At 33.9% G+C, this 21,633-nt stretch overlaps 5 protein-coding genes across 11 annotated transcripts; 3 read left to right on the top strand and 2 right to left on the bottom strand.

Annotated features, from left to right (window-relative positions):
* LOC105283809 (BRO1 domain-containing protein BROX-like) lies at positions 1-3,671 on the bottom strand. 2 transcript variants are annotated; one of them, XM_011346868.3, is made up of 8 exons: positions 3,449-3,671; positions 3,149-3,262; positions 2,526-2,756; positions 2,355-2,450; positions 2,075-2,253; positions 1,815-1,990; positions 1,330-1,562; positions 1-1,208 (listed from the first exon to the last, which is right to left on the bottom strand). In XM_011346868.3, the coding sequence occupies exons 2-8, from the start codon at positions 3,247-3,249 to the stop codon at positions 962-964; spliced, it is 1,263 nt and encodes a 420-aa protein (XP_011345170.1). In that variant the 5' UTR covers positions 3,250-3,262; positions 3,449-3,671; the 3' UTR covers positions 1-961. The 2 variants fall into 2 exon arrangements, with proteins under 2 accessions (XP_011345170.1, XP_011345169.1); XM_011346867.3 differs by having other exon boundaries at positions 3,149-3,274.
* On the top strand, positions 3,672-6,546 carry LOC105283807 (lactoylglutathione lyase). Of its 4 annotated transcripts, XM_011346862.3 has the most exons (5): positions 4,520-4,699; positions 4,984-5,279; positions 5,375-5,442; positions 5,529-5,708; positions 6,219-6,546. In XM_011346862.3, the coding sequence occupies exons 1-5, from the start codon at positions 4,673-4,675 to the stop codon at positions 6,224-6,226; spliced, it is 579 nt and encodes a 192-aa protein (XP_011345164.1). In that variant the 5' UTR covers positions 4,520-4,672; the 3' UTR covers positions 6,227-6,546. The 4 variants fall into 4 exon arrangements, with proteins under 4 accessions (XP_011345165.1, XP_011345164.1, XP_011345167.1 ...); XM_011346863.3 differs by lacking the exons at positions 4,520-4,699; positions 6,219-6,546 and adding an exon at positions 3,672-3,810 and having other exon boundaries at positions 5,529-6,177; XM_011346865.2 differs by lacking the exon at positions 6,219-6,546 and having other exon boundaries at positions 4,534-4,709; positions 5,529-6,175.
* A 32-nt stretch (positions 6,547-6,578) lies between these two features.
* LOC105283808 (endoplasmic reticulum resident protein 29) lies at positions 6,579-8,091 on the top strand. Its single transcript, XM_011346866.3, has 3 exons — positions 6,579-6,720; positions 6,963-7,361; positions 7,679-8,091. The coding sequence occupies exons 1-3, from the start codon at positions 6,613-6,615 to the stop codon at positions 7,916-7,918; spliced, it is 747 nt and encodes a 248-aa protein (XP_011345168.1). The 5' UTR covers positions 6,579-6,612; the 3' UTR covers positions 7,919-8,091.
* Positions 8,092-8,332: 241 nt separating this feature from the next.
* Positions 8,333-10,676, bottom strand: LOC105283854 (ran-specific GTPase-activating protein). Its single transcript, XM_011346951.2, has 4 exons — positions 10,379-10,676; positions 9,939-10,096; positions 9,563-9,849; positions 8,333-9,398 (listed from the first exon to the last, which is right to left on the bottom strand). The coding sequence occupies exons 1-4, from the start codon at positions 10,391-10,393 to the stop codon at positions 9,067-9,069; spliced, it is 792 nt and encodes a 263-aa protein (XP_011345253.2). The 5' UTR covers positions 10,394-10,676; the 3' UTR covers positions 8,333-9,066.
* Positions 10,677-10,924: 248 nt separating this feature from the next.
* LOC105283806 lies at positions 10,925-21,425 on the top strand. 3 transcript variants are annotated; one of them, XM_011346860.3, is made up of 11 exons: positions 10,925-11,161; positions 11,466-11,590; positions 12,084-12,527; positions 12,615-15,752; positions 15,907-16,144; positions 16,223-16,400; positions 16,744-16,935; positions 18,104-18,643; positions 19,087-19,320; positions 19,819-20,351; positions 20,445-21,425. In XM_011346860.3, exons 3-11 carry the CDS (start codon positions 12,158-12,160, stop codon positions 20,971-20,973), a joined length of 5,952 nt encoding a protein of 1,983 aa, XP_011345162.2. In that variant the 5' UTR covers positions 10,925-11,161; positions 11,466-11,590; positions 12,084-12,157; the 3' UTR covers positions 20,974-21,425. The 3 variants fall into 3 exon arrangements, with proteins under 3 accessions (XP_011345162.2, XP_011345160.2, XP_011345161.2); XM_011346858.3 differs by having other exon boundaries at positions 12,084-15,752; XM_011346859.3 differs by lacking the exon at positions 11,466-11,590 and having other exon boundaries at positions 12,084-15,752; positions 20,445-20,973.
* The last annotated feature ends 208 nt before the right edge of the window (positions 21,426-21,633 follow it).

Genomic DNA, 21,633 nt, shown 5'->3' on the forward strand with positions numbered 1-21,633 from the left:
TCTTTAGATGAGTGAATTATATTATGCACCTAAAGCGAAAATGTGCAAAAAATGATTAAAACTTTTGCACACATACATATAACATTTAACATATTATTCTACATTGCATTAATGAAAGTAAGTTGTATTGTACGTATATGAGTTGCTCATATATATTATATGAATATATATATATTATACATATATAATCGTAATATATATTAAATATAATCTATAGATTACATACGTGTATTATTTCGCGTTAAAATAAAAAAAAAAAAAGAGTTCAAGTTGAACAAAAATTCTACATTGCTTTGCACAAACTTCGCAATAATTAAAGAATTATTAATTGATTAAACTTGGCAAATTAGAATGCATCTCGAACGTCCACGTACTAAGCGAAGTATTCTATAGACAAAACCGTGATTGTATCCAACAACGAGCGTAAACAAGTAATAGTGACATAGTACGGTGACTTATAAGAACATTCTGAGAACGCTAACTGCGCATTGTCACTATTGCCTTGCCACTATTTATTGCACCTTATAGTGTTTCCAACTTATATACATATAAACGCCCTTGTATAATAACACTGTTCAACAAAAAATGACTTTTTTTCGAACACCGGAACGAGATACTTTATTTTGATTGCAATTAAACTTCTCCAGCACGTCCAGCAAAATTGTGACGTGATGGAGCAATTTGGAAACCAGATTCGCGTTCAGCGTTCCAAAAAAACTATAAGAAACGACTCTCCTTCCGGTTTTTTTTTTTGGTTGAACTGTAATATATACAACAATTTCATATCTTTAACAATATGTAAAATATAACAAATAAACAAAAATTCTCTCTCTCTCCTACCCCCCTTTCTCATTATTTAATTAAAATACAGTACACCCATGTCTATCATAATTAAAATTAATATCACTGTGATGAAGAAAGAGAACTATTTGCAAACAGTATAATCAACGTAGAAGGAATCTTACTGTAACATGCAACCGCTTGCATTCTTTGGTTCTTTGCTGCTGTGGTGAATTACTTCTTCTTTAATTGGTGGCAAAGTTTGTTCCTTTTCTATTTTTGCAGTCATTACACTGGTTAGTACTCTATACATATCGAAATTCCAAATGGAGTTTGGTGATGGCATTTGAAAGTCGATTGGACTAACCAGACCATAAGTGGCTTTGGTATCTAAAAGTGGCACTTCTTCTGGTACCGTATGATGATATCTGATATTAAATGTAGATTAGTGCGCTTTAGTAGTAGTCTACTTGCATCATTGATTGATATATATATATATATATATATATATATATATATATATATAACATTTACAAACCAACTACTTACATCAGACTGTTCTCTCGATTGCATTTGTCAAGCGTGAGCTTTACTGCTGGCGCTAAACGCTTAAATACAGTATGATGATCAGGCTTAACGCGAGAAGCGGGTCCATGTGTTCTCCCATATTCTTGACACAGGGCTTTCGCCCTCTGTAGACATGATTCGCTTTCTTGCATTGCTCGTATTGCTTCGCCACACTTATCTGCTGCTAATAGTTTTTCACCACAATAGTTGTAAGCCTGGAAATGAAAATTCATATCATACACACAATATACACGCGCACAACAAAATAATAATAATCATAATCATAATTATACATATACGATTATTCTAAATTTTTAATTTAGATATTATGCATATTTAATTATGTGAATATTATGTAGAAATGTGCTGCGCCATCCTGTATAGTAATAGATAATAATAAATGGATTGATAAATATATTTGATATATCATCATAACTGAATTAATTTGATAACTTTTGTGGACTTACGTAAGACTGATAAAATGCTGCCTTTAGTTCTAAATATTTAATCCACTGGGCAGATATTTCTGGTTTAAATGGACGAAGTGTATTAGCAGCATCCAGAAATAGTTTACTGGTTTCGTTAGCTAAAGCAGATATCAAGCTAGAATTGTGTTTGAGTTCGACCGCTCTGGCTACTGTTACTGCAAAATGAAAAATCACATGTGAGTTTAACTAACAATAAGAATAAGTTAGCTTCTTAAAATATCATCGTCGTGTCGACATACCTTCTTGTGCTTCCGCTGTACATTGATTAACATATGCGTTTAACACACGGGGATCCAAGTCGCTTGCCAAGGGAGGTGGACTAGCCAATTGTGGTAGAAATTCAGTTTGCACAAAAGTAAATATCCCGGCAGCTCGTCTTAACATATGATGTACTTCCTTGGCTTCATTCATTGTTATGCTAAAAATTGTACAGTCGCACCATTTTAATAATTAGCACCATTTCTTTTCTGTTTCCACATAAAGCAAAATTAAGCAGATTATTTTTTAATTTATACTTACTCATCTTTTGCTGCAATCATTGCTGCATGCTTCATAAACCAAAGGCCTATATTGACACTCATGTTAGCTGCTTCATAAACGGAATCAATGCTGGAACTGTAATTTTAAAAGAATCGTGATTTTTAATTAGAAATTTAAATGAATTATTTTTTCTACAACTGATTGACTGACAATGTGCTTCCACCAAGTAACGTATGGGTCCATTTGAATACGAGAACATTTCTGAGTTTGCTGGGATTAGGTCTGCCAACATGCTGAACTTGTTCCTCGGACGTCTTGACTTCCCACAAAAATCCATACAACAGACTTAAATAACTGAGAAACGCAGATTCCACTGTGTCGTTTGTATTGTTTGCATTTCTGATTAGATCCAGAAGTCTACTTCTTGAGAGCTTTAAATCACTAGGCACAAATGTAATGTATGAAAAAACAGGAGACATAAAACTTTCCACCTTATTAAAAAATGTTATAGATGATAAAGATGATATCTTGTTACATTAGCATAAATCATAAATCGACGTTCTTAAATAATTGCATTTTGTTTGAAAGGCAATCCTTACTAAATATATTAGTTTTTATCAGCCTTGGAAAACCATGTCGTTAGCAAGTGTGTCTTAAGCTGCGTCTCTACCTGAGCAACAAGGAGCAACTTTTTTGTTGATGTTCCATGTTTCTTACAAATGCTGCTCCTTGCTAAAAGTTTCTTCGAGTTCCTTATTGTTTCTGTTGCTCCAGTGGAGACGCTTTACAAAGCTTTACAAAGTGCACAAAACACTCAAAGTTAATTTTCTAACCTGCAAAGTTTCCTGATAGCATTTGTGGGATTCGTGACTTTTAGCTCAAATTTTTGACTCGTTGTCGCCTTTAGGACATTGCGATGAAACCAGTGTGCCATTGCGTCGCATAAACTTATAAACAATCTAATGTGAATGAAAAAATGTATCGTATTAACGATGCAAAAGAATATTGGTTTTTTCCATTGAGACACTGTATTTAGCAAAAGCAAAAGCTTGACTTTTTATGAATAAAATTTTCCCTATATGTTGTATTGAATACTAAGATATATACAATATATATACACACAATATATATACCAATGGATAGGAGAGAAAATATTACGCCTGAACGATCAGTCGTCACGCTTTTGATTCGTTTCAAAATGATCACTCTTGAATTCTTGATGGACAAGATAAATACGAGAAAGCACTCGATCGAAACACGTTCAATGGGAGATACTCCCGAAACTTTGCGTTCACAAAACACGTCATTTACGTTGCGCGTGTATGGCTGCATGCGCGTTGAGCGCGTGCATTCGTGCAGCACAGTAGGTTAGTACGCATATATACGTGCTACTATAGTATCGTAATATACAATTACTCCTCGTCTATAAAGTATCTGTCCCGTGTGCAAAACGTTCCCATCACGTGCCGCCTTTGTTTAATATATTTCATAAAAGGTAAGAACTTATTGTACAAAAGCGTGACGTGCAATAGTTAAGAGCGTGCAACGTTTCCACGAGTATTCTTCACGACTTCACGTAAAAATCGCCGTCCTATAAAAAAAAATAAAAGGTTAGATTGGAAACACTTCATGATCTAACCTGGATGCTACAATTTAATGTAGTACCAATTGGAAAGATTTATTATGAGGTTGTGTTAGGATGATGATTTCTCGTGTCTGTCGTTCTGTCAATGATTGCTTATGTAAATCAACTATTCTCAGTTTAATTTAAATTACTGGATAGCAGTATGTGCTATATATACATATGTTATGCATATGCTTGTGCGCATGCGCATACGCATGCATATTGGATTAAGGCGATATGCACAAATAGGCGATATGCAAAATTCGGAAAAATTTCTCGCTATTGCCTGTTCCGTTTTTCATTTTCTAGTGTTGGAATTCTCTATTTTTCTTGCTGTGCTATCGCTATCGCTATCGCTATTGCTTTATAGTACTTTATAGCTTGATACTATTGCCTATTTCGCCATTGCCTCTTGTGCAAGGGCCTTTATTAGAGAAGGGTGCCGAAATCATATCATTGATATACAGGATGTCTCGCCTAAAAGGCCCTTGCACGATAGGCAATAGCAATAGGCGAGAGCGATAGCGATAGAAAAATAACAGAGGCAATAGTATAAAGCAATAGCCATAGCACAGCAATAGAAATAGAGAATTGCAACACTAGAAAATGCATATGACAATGCAGAATGGAAAACGAAACAGGCAATTGCAAGAAAATTTTGCCCAGTTTTGCCTATCGCTTATCGCTATCGCCTATTGTGCAAGGGCCTTAAGTAATTATTCAGTTGTGAATAATGGATTTCGAAGGGGACAGTCGTCAGGTGCACAACGGTTGTTCCAAGTTTTCTTTTTTTCAACTTGTTATTTCGTATTTTGTATTTCACTCATTTTTGCAATTGGCCGTATCGAACGGGATTGGGTGCCATTAAACACTAAGAAGAAGAAGTTGTGAATAATTACTTGGAGGTTAAAAACTTTTCAAATAAATCATGGACAAGTTTTGGATAAATTAATAATTATCTAAAGACACATTGATTCCATTTTGATAATATGACAACATATAATACTTATATATTCTCAATAACTAATTATGTTTTAATTATAGATGGGTGAACCATCAGGATTGACCAATAGTGAAACGCGTGAGCTTTGCAAAGTCCCGGATGCTGCTACAGATGGATACATCATGCAACAGACAATGTTTCGTATCAAGGATCCAAGAAAATCTTTACCGTTTTATACTAAAGTACTTGGTATGACTTTGCTGCAAAAGTTCGATTTTCCAGAACTGAAATTTTCCCTGTATTTCCTTGGTTATGAAAATCAGAAGGATATACCAACTGATAGAAGAGAAAGTATTACATGGACGTTTAGTAGACCAGCGACTATAGAGTTAACTCAGTAAGTTTAATACATGTTTTTGGTTCAACTTGTAAAACTTTGCAAAAGCCAGCACATTATCAGACAAAATGTTATAATTACATTATATATTTCAGTAATTGGGGAACAGAAACTGATCCAGATGCTAAATATCACAATGGAAACTCAGAGCCTGCAGGATTTGGTAAGGAAAAGATAAAATGTCTGAATTAATCCTTCTCTCTAAAGAGCAACATTTTTTTATATAATGAATGTTTCTTTAAAATGCAGGTCACATTGGAATCACGGTACCTGACATTGAAAAAGCTTGCGAGAGATTTGAACAATTAAATGTGCCATTTGTGAAAAAGTTAAACGACGGCAAAATAAAGGGTATTGCTTTTATCAAAGATCCTGATGATTACTGGATCGAGATAATAGATGGCCAGAATGTTGCAAATATCATATTAGGTCATTAACATATTTTACATTAAAGCAATAAATTGTTGAATATTGTACAATGCTAAATTGCATTGAACGTAATATTATATGAAGTGGCACAAACATAATTAAAATACATTACTAAATTCAATTCATGACACAGTGAACTGAAACGGTGCGACTAATGTGCAAAAAAGACTAATGAAATTAACCTTAATAAGAATTCTTAATGAAATTAAAGAAATATGTATTTATTATACATGTATTAGTATATTTTATTTTGTAGCAATTGTGTAAATTCTCTTATACATATTGTGTTACATCTATACGATGTGTCATGTTCACGAAACTTTACAGAGAAAAAAATATTTATTTCCAGTAAATCCGTTTGATTCCGCCAGGATAATTCAATAATAAAATTTTTTCTTTTCCAATCCGAAAGGTGCACGAATTGGCGCCTTTATTTACAAAAGAATAATAAACATGTCACTTTTCGACGTAGTCGCTATTATTTTTTAATACTTTTCTCCATTTTATTAGGCAGCTGACAAATCTTGAAAAAAAGGGAGGACAATAGAAACTAGAGATTTTTGGTCTGGTCAAAAGTTAATTTGCAAGCACTGAGAGTCAACAATTCTAGGGAAATCACTAGATCGCCAACCTGATCTTTCGGCGTTCTCTCGCTTTTTAATCTGATATAGGTTAACCGGAATATAAAGTCCCATTGATTTACTTTATACGTGACATACATCGTATGTACATACATTACACAAGCATTGTATGACAAGTGCTGTTTGTAAATACGTAAAAATTATTATGTCCAATGATTGCATATGGCAAAAACTTGGAGTACTTAATAGTAAAAAAATTAATTGAGCAAAACAATTATATAAAAAGTGTGTGAGCTACACTATTCTTGAAATTCTTACAATTTATGATGCAGCTCAAAAGCGTACTTGTTCTCGTCATTGCTATTTTGCACATTTCTATGAGTGAAGATTGTAAAGGTTGCCTACCTTTGGATTCCTATTCGTTTCATAAGGTATGAGGAAAATATTTACTTTTTACTGTTAAGTTACATAAATTGTCACTTGAAAGACATTTCACTGTAACGATCTAGTAAAATCTAAATAAGGAATTAAGGTATACGTACAGGATTCTGTTTTAATTTCATACGAGAAAAGCGAAAATAATTACAAGTGTCAATGAAAAACCTTTCGAGTAGAATTTTGAAATTATGGAGGATTTTGAAGTTTTCTATTAAACATATATTTTCACTTGCAGGTAATCTCCAAATTCAAGGCGGTACTTGTAAAATTTGATGTTGCATTTCCGTATGGTGGTAAGCATGAACAATATGCCACTGTAGCAGCTGATACTAAGGATTCGCAAGATCTCCTGGTAGGTACAGTAGGTGTGAAGGATTTCGGCAATAAAGAGAATTCGGATCTAGCGCAACGATATAACATCAAGAAAGAAGATTTCCCAGTAGTTCTGCTATTTGTACAAGGCAAATCGGAACCAATCAGATTTACCACTGAGAAGAATTCTGAATTCACTGGCGAATATTTGAAACGATTTATTAGATTCAATTCAAAAGTATATTTAGGTTTACCAGGATGTGTAGAACGACTGGATAAACTAGCTGAAGAATTCAAAGTCGCAGGCGAACAGGAAAGACAGGTAACATAATTTGTTATAAAGCTTCGTAACAATCGTGTCTATATGCAGTAGCTTTGAAAATATTTCAATAAATTTCAAAATAATTAGTAATTATGAGAACAGATTCAGAATTTGTTTCTCACAAGTGTTTAGTTAACAAATCTATTAAATGGTACCTATCATGAGATAAAAAATATAATATCTAGTTATTTAATTCGCGTCCACTATTTACACAGTGATGTTTCAGCAGATTCTGCCAGCAGATTGGTGACAAAAAGCGAGCAGGATCTGCAGTATAGTTTTCCCTATAAAAAAAAGTGTCTATTTTTTTTATCTAGGAGATATTGAAAAAGACAAAAATTTTCGAAGAAACTTTGCCCGAAGAACAACGGGAAGCTGCAAAAGTCTACGTGAAGACCATGGAGAAAATCTTGGAACGAGGAGATGTGTTTATTCAGACAGAGGAAACACGAATACAGGGGCTTCTTTACAGAGGAAAATTATCTGAACAAAAGAAGCGCACGATGGAGGAGAGACGAAACATTCTACAGTCTTTTTCAGCAAGAGACGAACTATAAGGAATTTAATTAATTTTTTGTTATGCAAATATTATATAACAATAAAGTTTATAATACAAATAATAATTTATAATAAATAATCGATTCTTTATATTATTTTGTATTTTATATACTCTATTCCATATCATTGACTAAAATAAGAATTGTGATGTATTATACTTAAATGTTGTTTAAATTATCATAGTATCTTTATTATTTAATTCATTACTATATTTATATACCTGTATTAAATATCTATAAATATATATTTTATTTTGCTTCATGTGAAATTTATAAAATTAAAAATGTAAAATTTTTCTATACTCTTTTTAATGCAATATTTTATAAATAACAATATTTTATATGAAATTATACATACATGTATCTTTTTGTACATTCTATATTATGTTAATGCAGAAGCAAACAAGGCAATAATTATTGAACATGTGGAATTTCACTTTTTATTTAAAAGATATCTTAACTTACAATGTTACAAATCATTTATACATATAACTGAATACAATATTTTTAATTCATTATGATATAAAACTAAAATTTAATATTTTTTCCAAAGAAATGGATCGCGAATGAATAAAAATTAAGTAAGTTGTGATTAAAAATATTATATCGTAAATAAAATTGGCAACAAATTGAACAATTTCATTGATTATTATATAATATACGTACAAGACATTTTCAACATGTTTAACGTTGTCAAGAGAAATACGTAATGCGATTTTCATATCAATAAATACATGATATAATCCTTCAGTTATCTTCCTTGGTTAATGAAAATTAAAGTGCAATTTCCTGAGCGATCAATCATGCGCGATTGTCGATTTACATATCTCCATATCCCAAAATGCATTATTCAATATGCATTTTTTCCCCTTTTATTTTTTTAGTAAATAATATTTTGTATCTAATTACTCCATTTTCTAAAACTTTCTGAATATGTATATATATGTAATTTTATCACAAAACATGAAATTTATTCAGCCCTTTATCAGACACCATTGCTAAAAAAAATGTCACATTTATGTAAAATTTAATCAACAAGATGTTGATCGAAACGACAACTTGCATTGTATAATATTGGAATGTGCTGTCTTGACAATAAACATATTCATAAATGTTAAGGTAAACATTGAACATGATTCTACAATCTATTACTTCTTCTCATCTTCATCTTCATCTTTTACTTTTAATTTCAAGATTTCGATCAGTATATTTTCCTCATTTTTTATATCTTTTTTTTCTGCCATCGTCACCTTTTCTTCAATTTCTTTTTCCTGAGAGGTAGCTTCACATTCTTCAGTTGGCTCAGATAATTTGGTTTGATCCTTGCAATTAATACTTTCATTCAAGTTTATATTGCTGATAGATTTACTATTATTCTTAACATGTTCTTGTCTTGAATTGTTTTTCCCAGCATAGATCTCACATTCAGATCCTACGATCTTCTTAGCTTTTTCAAATGTTTCCTTCCACATAGATGCATCTGCATTGGATAGAAATATAATACAGTAAAAATATTCTATAACGTTACCTTACACTGTTTAACAAAAAATGACTTTTTTTTCCAACAGTATTACTTAGACCCTTTTGTCTGAATAATGTCTTGGAAAGATATAGAAAATTTAATATATTTTTTTGGAAACTTGCTTTCAATATTTGCAAAACGTATTGCAAGCAATTCCGGCTTGAGTTGCTCATCCGCGTAATCAGCCAGTACACTCCAGATCCATGCTTTGTCACTACCGCAATTTGGTTTTAACTCCATCCATGGAGTAATAAAATGGTTAGCACAAATCTTAAAAGTTTTATCTCTGCGCATGACTACTCTGACTGTGTTCTTTGTTGTGTGTCTCAATAATTTCACTTCTCCTGTGCCACGTTCCTTCCATTCTGCTGGATTATTCGATGTATCATATCGATATAATTTGGCTCGCCTAGAAATATTTTTTTATAATTCTTTACAATAAACAAATGTTTATAATTCCTTATAGGCGTATATCTACACTTTCCAATATTAACTTACAGTTTCAACATCTCTAGTTCATCCTCTTCATTGTTAGATACTTCTATCAAAGGCAATGAAATTATGGGTTCAAAATGTACATTAGGTTCATCATGTTCTTCATTATTGTTCTGAAGTTTACAGTTGGCAAACTTAACGTCCACATGATCACTATTTAACTTCAAAAAAAATTATCTTTTATTATTTTAAAATATTTCAAACACAACATACCATTAGAAAATATAAAATTATAATAAAAATGCAAAAACATACAAAAAATAAACTTCTTCTAATTTACGTTAAACTAAACCTGAATTATTGAATAAGATACGATTTCTTCTTTTCGTACATTTTATTAAAAAAAGAATACAAACATAACCTAATGCTCATAATGCACACAATAAAAACAAGCATAAAATAAAAAAAGAGAAAACTAGATTTTAAGAGAAAAAATTATATACCACGTTTTCTGGCATCTTGTACTGATGTTGACTAGAAAGCTTATTAAAGGTGATATAAACTAACAATTGTCAACCATTTAAGTCTGTTTCAAGGCAAGATACTATGATTGCAAAGAATCTAAATTAATCTAAGGTTATCTTTAATTTACGAATTAAGTAATATAAAAGACAATTAATGATTGAATAATCAATATCTAATTTAGAGAATGATAGGCAACTGAAAAAGTCTCAGAAAGTGGAAGTGATAAAATTGTAAAGCACAACGTGAATGGTCGCGCCATTAACTTTCGTAAAATCGCTAGAGTCACTATTATGGCTGGTATTCATAGTCGGATATTATATCTTCAGATACTCCATAACCAATGAAATGATCCATAAAGCATCTGCAGATAAACTTAAGCCCGTATCAGACTACGCGACTACCGACTGCAAAGGTCGATATCTGGCCAATTATAGCGTCGACGCCTCGCTGTGATTGGCTAAATGAGAGTTGGCCGGTGATGACAAGTTGGCTCCTCTGTTCCATAGTTTTCGCTGATGTCGCTGGTTGTCACTTGTCCGGGATTTCGCGTAGTCGTCCGTCGTCTGTCGTATTTGTAATCATTCACGGTATGATGGTGAAAAAGTGACAAAAAATAATGATCATTGTAATAATGACATAAAAATAAAGATTGTAACAGCATACTATGATAATGTGTGAAATGATTGTAACGAGTGATCAAACAGGACAGTAACAAATGATGTAACATGCATCGGCATACCGGCGAATAGAAATAATGTGAGGTACGTATTTGAGCGATCAATAAATTATTCACACGAGAAAAATATCTACACCGTCGAATATTAATTATAATTTTTTCGTTATTCTAATCATTCTATAAAATCAAAATTTTGTGTTTTATATTTATGTACGTACACAGGCGTGAATATACGTATATATCTTGGATTAAGATATATACTCGTACGTATATACATATATATATATATAGAGAGAGAGAGAGAGAGATTTTGATTTAGAACCAAGTACTTGTAAGAACCTTATTCTAATTGTAAGTTTATATCCATATTAAGCAAGACCTTTATATAGGTTATGCAGGTTGTCCCGAATTTAAATGTTAAAACTTGGGAAACATGTGGAAAATCGGCAAACTAAAAAGAAAAGCCCCTTTTGAGAGATTTGTTCGTTTTTGCTTCGCAAAAAATCGCAAAAAGGTATTTTTTATTTTGCACTTATATTTATTTCTGGTAATTATGCGTTATAGGAAAGACAGCTCTAATGATTTTGACCATGTTGTTTACATGACTGTGTTATTTAAATGAGCAACTATCAAAAGATATGAGTTGCTGCTTGTTGTCTAATAAAACGTTAAATGTAATAATAAAAGTAACAACAAGAAACAAAATCAATATAAATGTGTCAGTAGGAGATGTGCTTTCATCTCTTCCCCAGGAATCTCCACCCAGGAAAAAATATAACCTTTCACTTCTCAAGTTTTCCAAAAATCAATTTACTTCTAATAATGTTGTTAATGTCTAATCATAATTGATAAATAATTTGTTTCTATTGAATACAACAAAACAAAATGTGATGCAAAAATTGAACCAAACTTTTTAACTGATTCAATATATACATATATTAGGTATATACACACACACAGACACATACACATACATACATACATACATACCTGCTTTTTATTCACAGAATATGAAAGAATCATCTGACATTAAGCTGCGACACACATCTGTATCTGCAGGAGAAGAAGCATGTTCTAATGAATGAAATTTGTTACATCAAAAATGACTGAGTCCGGTCTGGAAGCAGGCTCGATAAGTTCGCACGAGATTACGTCTGAGAATTCCAGTTTGAACTGTGATGTGATGCAGATGACAGAATATTCCTCTACTGAAGATGATGTTTCTGATCGAATACATACCGAAGAAACATGTAACAGTCATGAACCACTCTTGGCAAACGATGAATATTGCAAGTCTTTTAATAATGACGATTGTCGAGCTGCAATCCAATCCGTATCAAATAATCATAGTAAAACGCATTCAACTCTTCAAAAGGGATATCAATTAGCGGATACTTTAGAGAATATTCAAGAGACAAGACTAAACACCGATGAGATTTTTCAATACAAAGGTCGAGAATCAAGCGAATCGTTTCATAAATTAGACTATGATAATGATGAAAACAAATGCTTTGAATTTATTAAGCCTGTCTTTACAGAAAATAGTTACCATGAAGGAACTTCCAAAAATTGTAAATTGGAGCAAAAAATACAGCCTGCTGTTGAAGAATTAGAAAGTACAAGGGTTAAAGCATTGGACCATATGCATCCTACTGACATGACAGGTCATAATAGTTGCTCTACAAGTGGTTCTTATTTTATCGATGCATCTACTCTAAATGATGAAATAGACATTGTATCTACAAATGTAACGAAGAATCAATGCACTACTAATAGTCATCCATCGTTACCATACTTTTCAGTTTCTTCAAATTATGTAGATTGTACAGCCAATAGATCGGACGGTACAGTAGAAGGGCAGTCACATAATTTTACGTCAGTTAAACCATGCAAATCGACCGTGCAAACTCGTGAAACTTGTGAGCAAACGACAGAATTTGAACGAGAACTAAAGCTCACTGAATATTTGCAACTGTCTTGTAAGTCACGTAAAGCAAAGCGAACGGATACCGCATTGGAAGAAACAGCAGATGCAAACAAGCTTGCAAACAAAGAGTCATTGATCGTAGAAATTAAGGAGGCAGACAGTGGGGAGAGTGCACATTCCTCTCCATGTCCTGATAATAGAAAAATAAGCAGCGATCGAGATAAGAAAATGGAAAAGTCAACTAACATTAAAACAATAGGAGGTGAAAGTGAAAGCAACTGTATTGCGAATGAGAGGCAGCAATCGATGCTCATCAGAAGAAACACGTTTGAACTTGATTCCAACGACGAGAAATTATCCGTTTTGAGACAAGAATATGAACGTCGGCAAGGTAGTCTTGTTTTTCAAAGTGCCATTCCACAGTATTCAGGACACCGTGTAGATGGAGATTCCATTTGTCATGCATCTTCCGAAGCTCCTCCGATTACCGAGTCATTGATTAGTTTCGCATCTGAAGTACAGATTACTTCTACTAATACTCATCGTCCGATGTCGTATTTATTTGAGGATTACAAATACGAAATTAACCAGATAGAAACGCAAAAGAGTCCTTTAGAAAATAACTTGAACAGATCCTGCACGATTTATCCTGTAACCAAAAGTGCCAGCGATAAATCAATCATGAACTACGATGCAGAATCGGACGACGTATCGAATTGTTACAGCAATAGTTTACCAGTTACTTTAAATTCTACCTTAGAGAAAAATGATAAGATGGAACATATAAAGAGAAATAGACGAGATGAAGCTACTCCGATTATCTCTGGTGGTGTTAGCACTTTGGATTATTTCAAGTGTTCGGACAGTCCGATTGTGCGACGTAAAACGGAATCTACACCAATCGTGTCAGGAGGTTCCGTGATTATGCATAATCCTGAGGTCAAAGCAAAGCCTCCTAAAATGTCTTCTTCTTTGACTGCTTGGGTAGTTGACATGAGCGATTGCAATGAATCGAAATCTCAAAGCAATTCTCAAAGTATGTCGCAAAGTTTTTCCACTTCCGGAACTTCGAAAACTTCGGAATTTTTACAAAACCCCAAAAATCACGAAAAATGTGGCAGTTTGGGTTTTTTTGTCAATTTAAAAGATATTAACGATGTTGATCTTGGCAAAGGCAAAGGCAAAGGCAAAGGCAATCGTTCATCTGAAAGAAAAAATCAGAATAGTAATAGTAAGCCCTACTGTGAATTTTATATAGATATTTCTGACAAAAATAACGACATTCAAATCAAGCTACCAGAGAAACAAGATATAAGCGTGAAAGACGATAGTCATAAGAAAATTGGGAAAAAGAACATTTTTTCAATGTTCATTGATTTAAGTGACAATTGTGAAAGCAATAGGGATGTTGCTCACAGGCAGAACTTGTCAATAGTTGCTAATAATTTAGCAGATATTAAACCGGATGATAATAATTCCAAGATTAATAATTTACCAAGAGAAGAAAGAAGGGAGAAAATCAAGCCTAGTGTTTTCATGTTTATAGAATCTGATTCTCCTATAACGAGAAGGCGTACACTGTCAACTTCGCGATCAACACTCAAGCGACATTCATGGAATCTGGACAAGACTCAATCGGCAAATGACGGTTGCGTAGCGAAAGAGCTTATGTTTAGAAAGGAACACAAGCGCGCACATAGCATGTCAATGGACAATCGTAATGACTTGAAACAGTTCCAAGCTACGAGTAATTCCAACCATTCATTGAGCGACGCAACCAAAGCAGAAGCTTCGGTTACAGAATACGATAATACGATAAATTTTAAAGCTTTACAAGAACAGGAATATGATTTAAACAATATAGCTACGTCATCGGAGGATGCATCCGAGTTTGAAGTAAAAGATACTCCGCCCAATTCTCACGTGGAAATTAAAAACGTTGAGGAACTGCGCGTCAATGCAAATTCTCACGAATACAAGATTTCCGATTACGTAGAAAATCGAAAAAGTACCGAGACAAAAATTTATAAAAATCAGCTTTCGGAAGTTTCCGTCTGGAGAAAAACCATGGAGAACAGAGAAGAAGAAAATCGTAAAAGTGAGACATTCGATATTAGCAGTGGTGAACATTCTCCGGACAGTGATAATCATGATCACTATGACTTGCCTAACTTGCTAAACGGTGCAATTTCAGATATCAATAATAGAACGCAAATAATCACCGCAGGAAACAGCAGCAATAAGATATCGGAAACTTGTAAATCATTGAATGAGACTATTAAGAAGATAGAATGCGAATTGAAGGAACCGGAATATAATAATACAGAGCAAGTATATGATTGCTATCCATCAAAGAATGACAAAATTTCTAGCTGCAATTTAAAAATTCGCGATTCTGATAAGAAAAATTCCTGCAGCTTTGTACGTTTGTCAGATTTGGATGTAAAGCCGACTGTTAATCATGCAATGAATGCCTTGATGGTGAATGATGATAGAAGCATGTATCAGAGTATCAGCTTGAGCAACAGTATTTCAGAAACGTCATGGATAGAGAACAAATTGGGGACAACGAGAAATAGTTCAATCAAACCGGTTTCTAAGAAACTTGTTTCTGTCATGAGCACGTCACTTCCTTCCAACAAACAAAAGTCACCAGCTGAGAATTCCATCTATGATTATGAAGGGGAAGAGATTATTTCCGAATCTGATCTTAGCAGCATGCAAAGTAGTATGGGACGTTCTGGAGCCGGTATGTACATGTATCTCTATATATTCCTTCTCCATAGATTGAATAATTACCAAGTACGATCTAACGATCTAAGGATGATCGCTATTGGATTTCTCTTTCATTTAATTGAATCTGAATTTATATGAATATTTTCTCAAACAATTATTCGTTGTAGATGGAAGCACGGAGGAAACCGAAACATCAAGCATACTTGGAACAAAACCATACAATAGATTGGGCGAAGATTTATTGCGGATGTTCTTGGAAGAAATTAATCCTGACATTACTATAGATGTTGCTGGTCAACACATAAGAGCACATAAATGTATATTAAGTTCTCGTTGCCAATATTTCGCTGCAATTCTTAGCGGCGGATGGGTCGAAAGTGCAGGCAATATTATTCCTTTGCAAGGGTAGGCATCAAAAATAATGTGTAAATAACTCGTAAGGAATTTTATAATTTAAATTTGTTAATATTTTTTAAATTCTAGGTATTCTTATAATGCAGTTCATTTTGCATTATGTCATATCTACAGTGGGGAAAGTAATATACCAGATTCTATAAGCATCGTTGAATTGGCAACATTGGCTGATATGTTGTGTCTAGAAGGTCTCAAAGAAGTTATAGGATATACACTTAAACTTAAATATTGTCACTTGTTTCATAAGGTAAGTACATATAGAGTGCATTAATTCATAATACGTTTGCAGTTAGCTATCTAATTTCTCTGCAATATTATAAATATTTTCTCATTTACATAATTAATTATATTTTTATTTGTTTTATATTCATGAAAAATTTGAATCATGAAACTCTTGATAATTATTGATATATCGCAAATATGCTGGCAAATATACGGGTACATACATCAAGTATCTTGATGCACCCTATATTATTATATATTATTAAATGTATAAATTAATACGACGCTTTTATTATGCTATTTTAATTTATTTATTAATTTATTAATGCTTTGCATTCAAATGACTCAAAATCGTTATTATTTTTTAGCCTTGCCAAGTGTGTGCTGTTGGAGTGTTGGAGTGTATGCCATTAGCCGCAGCATATGGCTTAGACGAAGTATATAGAAAATCACTTAGATGGATCACAAAACACTTTGTACGAATATGGCCATGCAAAGCATTTGCAACTCTTCCGCGAGAACTGATGGAGAAATGCTATCATCAACATATAGTTCACATGGTATGTATATATACAGGGTGTCCCATTTTAAATGCCGCAGGCAAAAATCTCGAAAAATATGGGACATACGGAAAAATGTTTCGAACAAAAGTTGCATGGTTTGAAGGGGGCCACATGATGAAAATATGTACTTGACCTTGAGTGACCTTTTCAAGGCCGGGTCAATGTGATGGATGTTTTCTTAAATGGGACCCCCCCCCCTTTTTTATTGTATATTCTTGTAGCTTAGTTCGAGAGCTTTCCAAAACACTACCTACTTTTGTTTTTTGCCCAAGCAGTTCCCAAGATATGAAGCGTCAAAGTTGACATACCGCCGGCATTCGCATTACCCGATGTACATCGCGGGGAGGTTGCTCGGTCGGATTTGTACATCAGTGGCCCTAAAAAGGGCCGATTTTGTGTATGGGGGTGTGGTAAGCAGTACTAATACTAGTAACTCCAAATGGAATGCACAGTATTTACTAATAAGCAGAGCTCGGACTTCAGTGCCGCTATCCCCACTTCAGGCTCTCGAGCGCCGCGAGAGATGCCGACTATGCCGTGAGCCTAAGCAATGAGAGGTACCTCTCATTGCTTAGGCTCAGGCATAGTCGGCAGTCTCTCGCGGCGCTCGAGAGCCTGAAGTGGGGATAGCGGCACTGAAGTTCGAGCTCTGCTTATTAGTAAATACTGTGCATTCCATTTGGAGTTACTAGTACTAGTACTGCTTACCACACCCCCATACACAAAATCGGCCCTTTTTAGGGCCACTGATGTACAAATCCGACCGAGCAACCTCCCCGCGGTGTACATCGGGTAATGCGAATGCTGGCGGTATGTCAACTTTGACGCTTCATATCTTGGGAACTGCTTGGGCAAAAAACAAAAGTAGGTAGTGTTTTGGAAAGCTCTCGAACTAAGCTACAAGAATATACAATAAAAAAGGGGGGGGGAGTCCCATTTAAGAAAACATCCATCACATTGACCCGGCCTTGAAAAGGTCACTCGAGGTCAAGTACATATTTTCATCATGTGGCCCCCTTCAAACCATGCAACTTTTGTTCGAAACATTTTTCCGTATGTCCCATATTTTTCGAGATTTTTGCCTGCGGCATTTAAAATGGGACACCCTGTATATATAAATAATTTCCGACATTTTGTTAACTATACCTCTATCATGCAATTGCAGTCCTCTGATAACGTACTCCAAACTATGATGGATTGTGATAAATTATTGGCGACTTTGCCGAATGTTCGATGGGCAGAACCCGTATTTCGGATGGTATCGAATCTACTGGAGACTTCAGTCAAGTTCTTGTCAGAAAATTTCACGGGCGTCCTTGGAAATGAAAATTTTCAAATGCTTGGACACGAGTTAACGTGGAATATTAGCCGCTTGGAGGATAATTTTTTAGCAGCTATCGAACAATTGCCACCCGAACAAGCATGCAAAAGTTATTCTAAATTGAATAAAATGCTACTCGCATCGCAGACAGATAATCTTCAAGGCAGAAAGTGGGGATCGTTATTCATTGATTTTCTGCAGAAAATTCAAAGTCACGTGGAAAAATGCTTAGTACGTGACGCGACGCGTGCCGTAAGAACTACCGCGTGGTTGAAAATGGATCTGGAGCTTCGCAGGAGAATACAAGAATTGGCTTGTCTCGTAATCTTACCTCATGAAACTTACCTCAAGACACGCACATTCAAACGTTCGAACATCTCAAAGGTAAGTCTTACTTTCTTCAACAGATTAATATTTATTATAAATTATGTTCACTTTGATCCTAAAATATTAACAATTTTACTGTATTTAATTACTATTTTTTCTTACTTTAATTGTTAATAACTGTCTAATGAACTACAATAGAGTGAAACTTTTTGAATGTTTCTCAAGATGATCTTAATGAATATATCAAAGTCACAGTCGTTAGTTAATTGATTACATCTACAATAAGTTTTTACCAATCAATCGAGAAATAAAAGTCTTTTCGATAATAACTTAGTTTAACGATTTTTCATTACATCTGCTCGAAAATTTCAATGGCAAACATGATATTTAAATTATCTTAGATTTTTTATATGTTAATATTTAGTTATTCATGTTTTTTTTTGTTAATTGCTGCAATATTGTTTTCTAATAAAATTATATTTTTGTCTTTATTATTAAAGGAATCAATTGTGCAAGCCAATCGCCCGATGCTAACACGCAACTTAGACTTAAAACGCGTAAAAATGGCAATTTCGGAGCACAACGACAAAACCTTAAAGCAGGTCTCATCATCCAAAGAGATGAAAAAAATTTTGTGCAAATCGAAAACGGATCCACCTGAACGTAAGATGCAAGAGGATAAACAAATTACTGTTGAAACAGTCAGGCCAAAATCATGGCCCAACAAAATAGAGGTATGTTTACAATTTCAAGCAAAGCATGTCTTCAATCATGTTCACATTTGTGTTGAACATGAATTATATGTATTTTTGCTTTACAAATATTTTAGGCTCATTCTTATCGATTGCATGCTTCTAAATGTATAGGGTGTCTCTTAATTTAAATAGTCCAGTCAAATATCTCGAAAACTGCGCCCGTGGCAAACTATATCAAACAAAATACATAAGCGGGAGATATTTAATGTTTCATTTTCCAAGGTCATGTGACATGTGATGAAAGTCAACCTTGTCTTATAAATAGAAAGAAATGTTTTTTTATAGCAGATTCTGAAAGATTGCTTTGTTTTATATAGAAAGTCCCTAAAACATGCATGGTCTAAGTTAAATAGTTTACACTTACCAATGAAATATGGAACTTGATTAATTTCACACCTCTATCACATTGATACGCGCACGAATTTATGTGTGCATGTGCGTGCATATATATATATATATATACACACAAATGTGCAGGTAAAATCGAGATATCTAGAACCAAGAAATAAATCTGCCGCTAAGGAAAGCGTATCTGCAACACATCAGGATAAGATGAGTGTGCAACGACGCAAAGTCATGATTTCTTCGTCCGACTCATCACGCACCGCTAGTCCAGCAATGAAACGTGCAACAGATAAAAAGCCACAACCCAAAACGAAGCTATCAGTGAAGAAAGATGTCGTGAAGGCGCTCTCGTCAGACAGTTTAACGGAAGCAAATGCGGTTCGAATTGGTAACAAGAGAGATTTGATCAGCAAGAGCTGCGGTATCACGAGACCCGAATCACCTTCGTTGAAACAGAAAAACAGTAAAATAGATTTATCAATTGATTCCTTGGACATACAGAGCAAAGCATCGGCAGTTTCGAAAAAAACGGCAAATAAGATCGATCCATCTGTAGCAGATAGTGTCACGATGGAGGTACCGACAAATACCCTTAAACCCAGTACAATCAACAAGCTATCACCTGTTTTGACAAAAGCCATGTATAAAACGCAGGTTTCTGACAGGTAAGAAAGAAATTGGATTATTATTTGCTAATTTTTTGAGATAGAATAAAAGATATTAGATATTAATCCAACATCTTGATTTGTAAACGCTAGGACGAAAAAAGGTTCGCCGCCAACGCAACAAAAGAATTTGACCACTACAAGACGACCTCCGAGATCTCTGGAAAGTTCCACTGCCGCTAGTCGCAGTAGGGCGGCTGCTATTAACAATATGTATCATGGTTCACCTAGTTTGCGCAGAAATTTATTGGACGCTGCGAGAACGCCAGATGTCTCTGTCAAACAGGTGAATACAACAGCTTCTCTCAGGACGCGACAAATTTCGCAGACGAATGGTTCTCCTAACATGAGAAGAGACAAAAAGGAAGTGCAAAATTCTCAGAGTTCTGACAGCCCCAACAAGAAATTGTCTCCAAAATCCGGTGTTGTTAACAGAATCAACAAGTCACTAATTAGTGGAAAAAGAAATGTTACTGGTAAAATTGATGATAAAATTAAAAAATGCCATAATGGGGATGCGCAAAAGCAGCCTACAGTAGGTTCAAGATCCGGTACATTTCTTAAAGACGAGCCTACGGTACTTAAAAGGGCGGACATTAAATCGTCGCAAATTAATATTTAATTTCATTAAGAATTTAATTCTAACAGTGAGAGACGTCTGCGCAATATTTGGTTTTCAGCATTGTTTACCAGTCAATAAGAAACAATCACACGCACGCGCAGGTACGTACACACACACACACACACACGCACACACGCAAAATGAAAGAGAAGCCAAGAGAGCTGTTGCTAGATTTGTGAAGAGTAGCGTGTAAAGTATCCATTCCTCTAGTCAAGTATATATTAGGTATATTCATATAATTGATAAAAGCACAATTGGAATTATTATTGTTATATTAATATGCATAATTATTTCATTATTCAAATATTTCATAATTTTTGCATTATATCAAACCGATATTTATATAAAAACCTGAGGTAAAATGCATTGAATACGCATATTATAATAAGTCCTGATTGTCGCTAGAGAAAATAATTTAATCAAGAAAGTATATAAGATTATAGTTAAAAAGATATGTTGCATTTATTACTTAATTAATTAAGAATAGAAAGTGATTATGCTATGATTATTTTATAATTTTGAGATCTATAATATTATCGAAATAATAAAATCTATAATGTGTGTGTGTGTGTGTGTGTGTGTGTGTGAAAATATTTTAGAAATGTTTCTTAAATAATAATAGGAACAAAAGTAATTTTACATTAGTTTTGAAATTATACA

This window comes from Ooceraea biroi, chromosome 4 (assembly GCF_003672135.1).
Source record: "Ooceraea biroi isolate clonal line C1 chromosome 4, Obir_v5.4, whole genome shotgun sequence".
NCBI lineage: Eukaryota > Metazoa > Arthropoda > Insecta > Hymenoptera > Formicidae > Ooceraea > Ooceraea biroi.

What these genes read in the sequence shown, in the direction of transcription:
- LOC105283854 (XM_011346951.2), bottom strand. An exon ending in GAACTAGAGATGTTGAAACT is followed by an intron (nt 9,850 to 9,938) that starts GTAAGTTAATAT and finishes AAATATTTCTAG; the next exon opens with GCGAGCCAAATTATATCGAT. An exon ending in ACGTTTTGCAAATATTGAAA is followed by an intron (nt 9,399 to 9,562) that starts GCAAGTTTCCAA and finishes TATCCAATGCAG; the next exon opens with ATGCATCTATGTGGAAGGAA.
- LOC105283806 (XM_011346858.3), top strand. Translation starts at nt 12,158, where the DNA reads ATGAAATTTGTTACATCAAAAATGACTGAGTCCGGTCTGGAAGCAGGC. An exon ending in AACGTTCGAACATCTCAAAG is followed by an intron (nt 18,644 to 19,086) that starts GTAAGTCTTACT and finishes TTATTATTAAAG; the next exon opens with GAATCAATTGTGCAAGCCAA. An exon ending in AAAACGCAGGTTTCTGACAG is followed by an intron (nt 20,352 to 20,444) that starts GTAAGAAAGAAA and finishes TGTAAACGCTAG; the next exon opens with GACGAAAAAAGGTTCGCCGC.
- LOC105283809 (XM_011346868.3), bottom strand. Translation starts at nt 3,249, where the DNA reads ATGGCACACTGGTTTCATCGCAATGTCCTAAAGGCGACAACGAGTCAA. An exon ending in TACAGCGGAAGCACAAGAAG is followed by an intron (nt 1,991 to 2,074) that starts GTATGTCGACAC and finishes TTCATTTTGCAG; the next exon opens with TAACAGTAGCCAGAGCGGTC. An exon ending in AATCGAGAGAACAGTCTGAT is followed by an intron (nt 1,209 to 1,329) that starts GTAAGTAGTTGG and finishes ATTTAATATCAG; the next exon opens with ATATCATCATACGGTACCAG.
- LOC105283808 (XM_011346866.3), top strand. Translation starts at nt 6,613, where the DNA reads ATGATGCAGCTCAAAAGCGTACTTGTTCTCGTCATTGCTATTTTGCAC. An exon ending in ATTCCTATTCGTTTCATAAG is followed by an intron (nt 6,721 to 6,962) that starts GTATGAGGAAAA and finishes TTTCACTTGCAG; the next exon opens with GTAATCTCCAAATTCAAGGC. An exon ending in CAGGCGAACAGGAAAGACAG is followed by an intron (nt 7,362 to 7,678) that starts GTAACATAATTT and finishes TTTTTTATCTAG; the next exon opens with GAGATATTGAAAAAGACAAA.
- LOC105283807 (XM_011346862.3), top strand. Translation starts at nt 4,673, where the DNA reads ATGGATTTCGAAGGGGACAGTCGTCAG. An exon ending in TCGAAGGGGACAGTCGTCAG is followed by an intron (nt 4,700 to 4,983) that starts GTGCACAACGGT and finishes TTTTAATTATAG; the next exon opens with ATGGGTGAACCATCAGGATT. An exon ending in CTCAGAGCCTGCAGGATTTG is followed by an intron (nt 5,443 to 5,528) that starts GTAAGGAAAAGA and finishes TTTAAAATGCAG; the next exon opens with GTCACATTGGAATCACGGTA.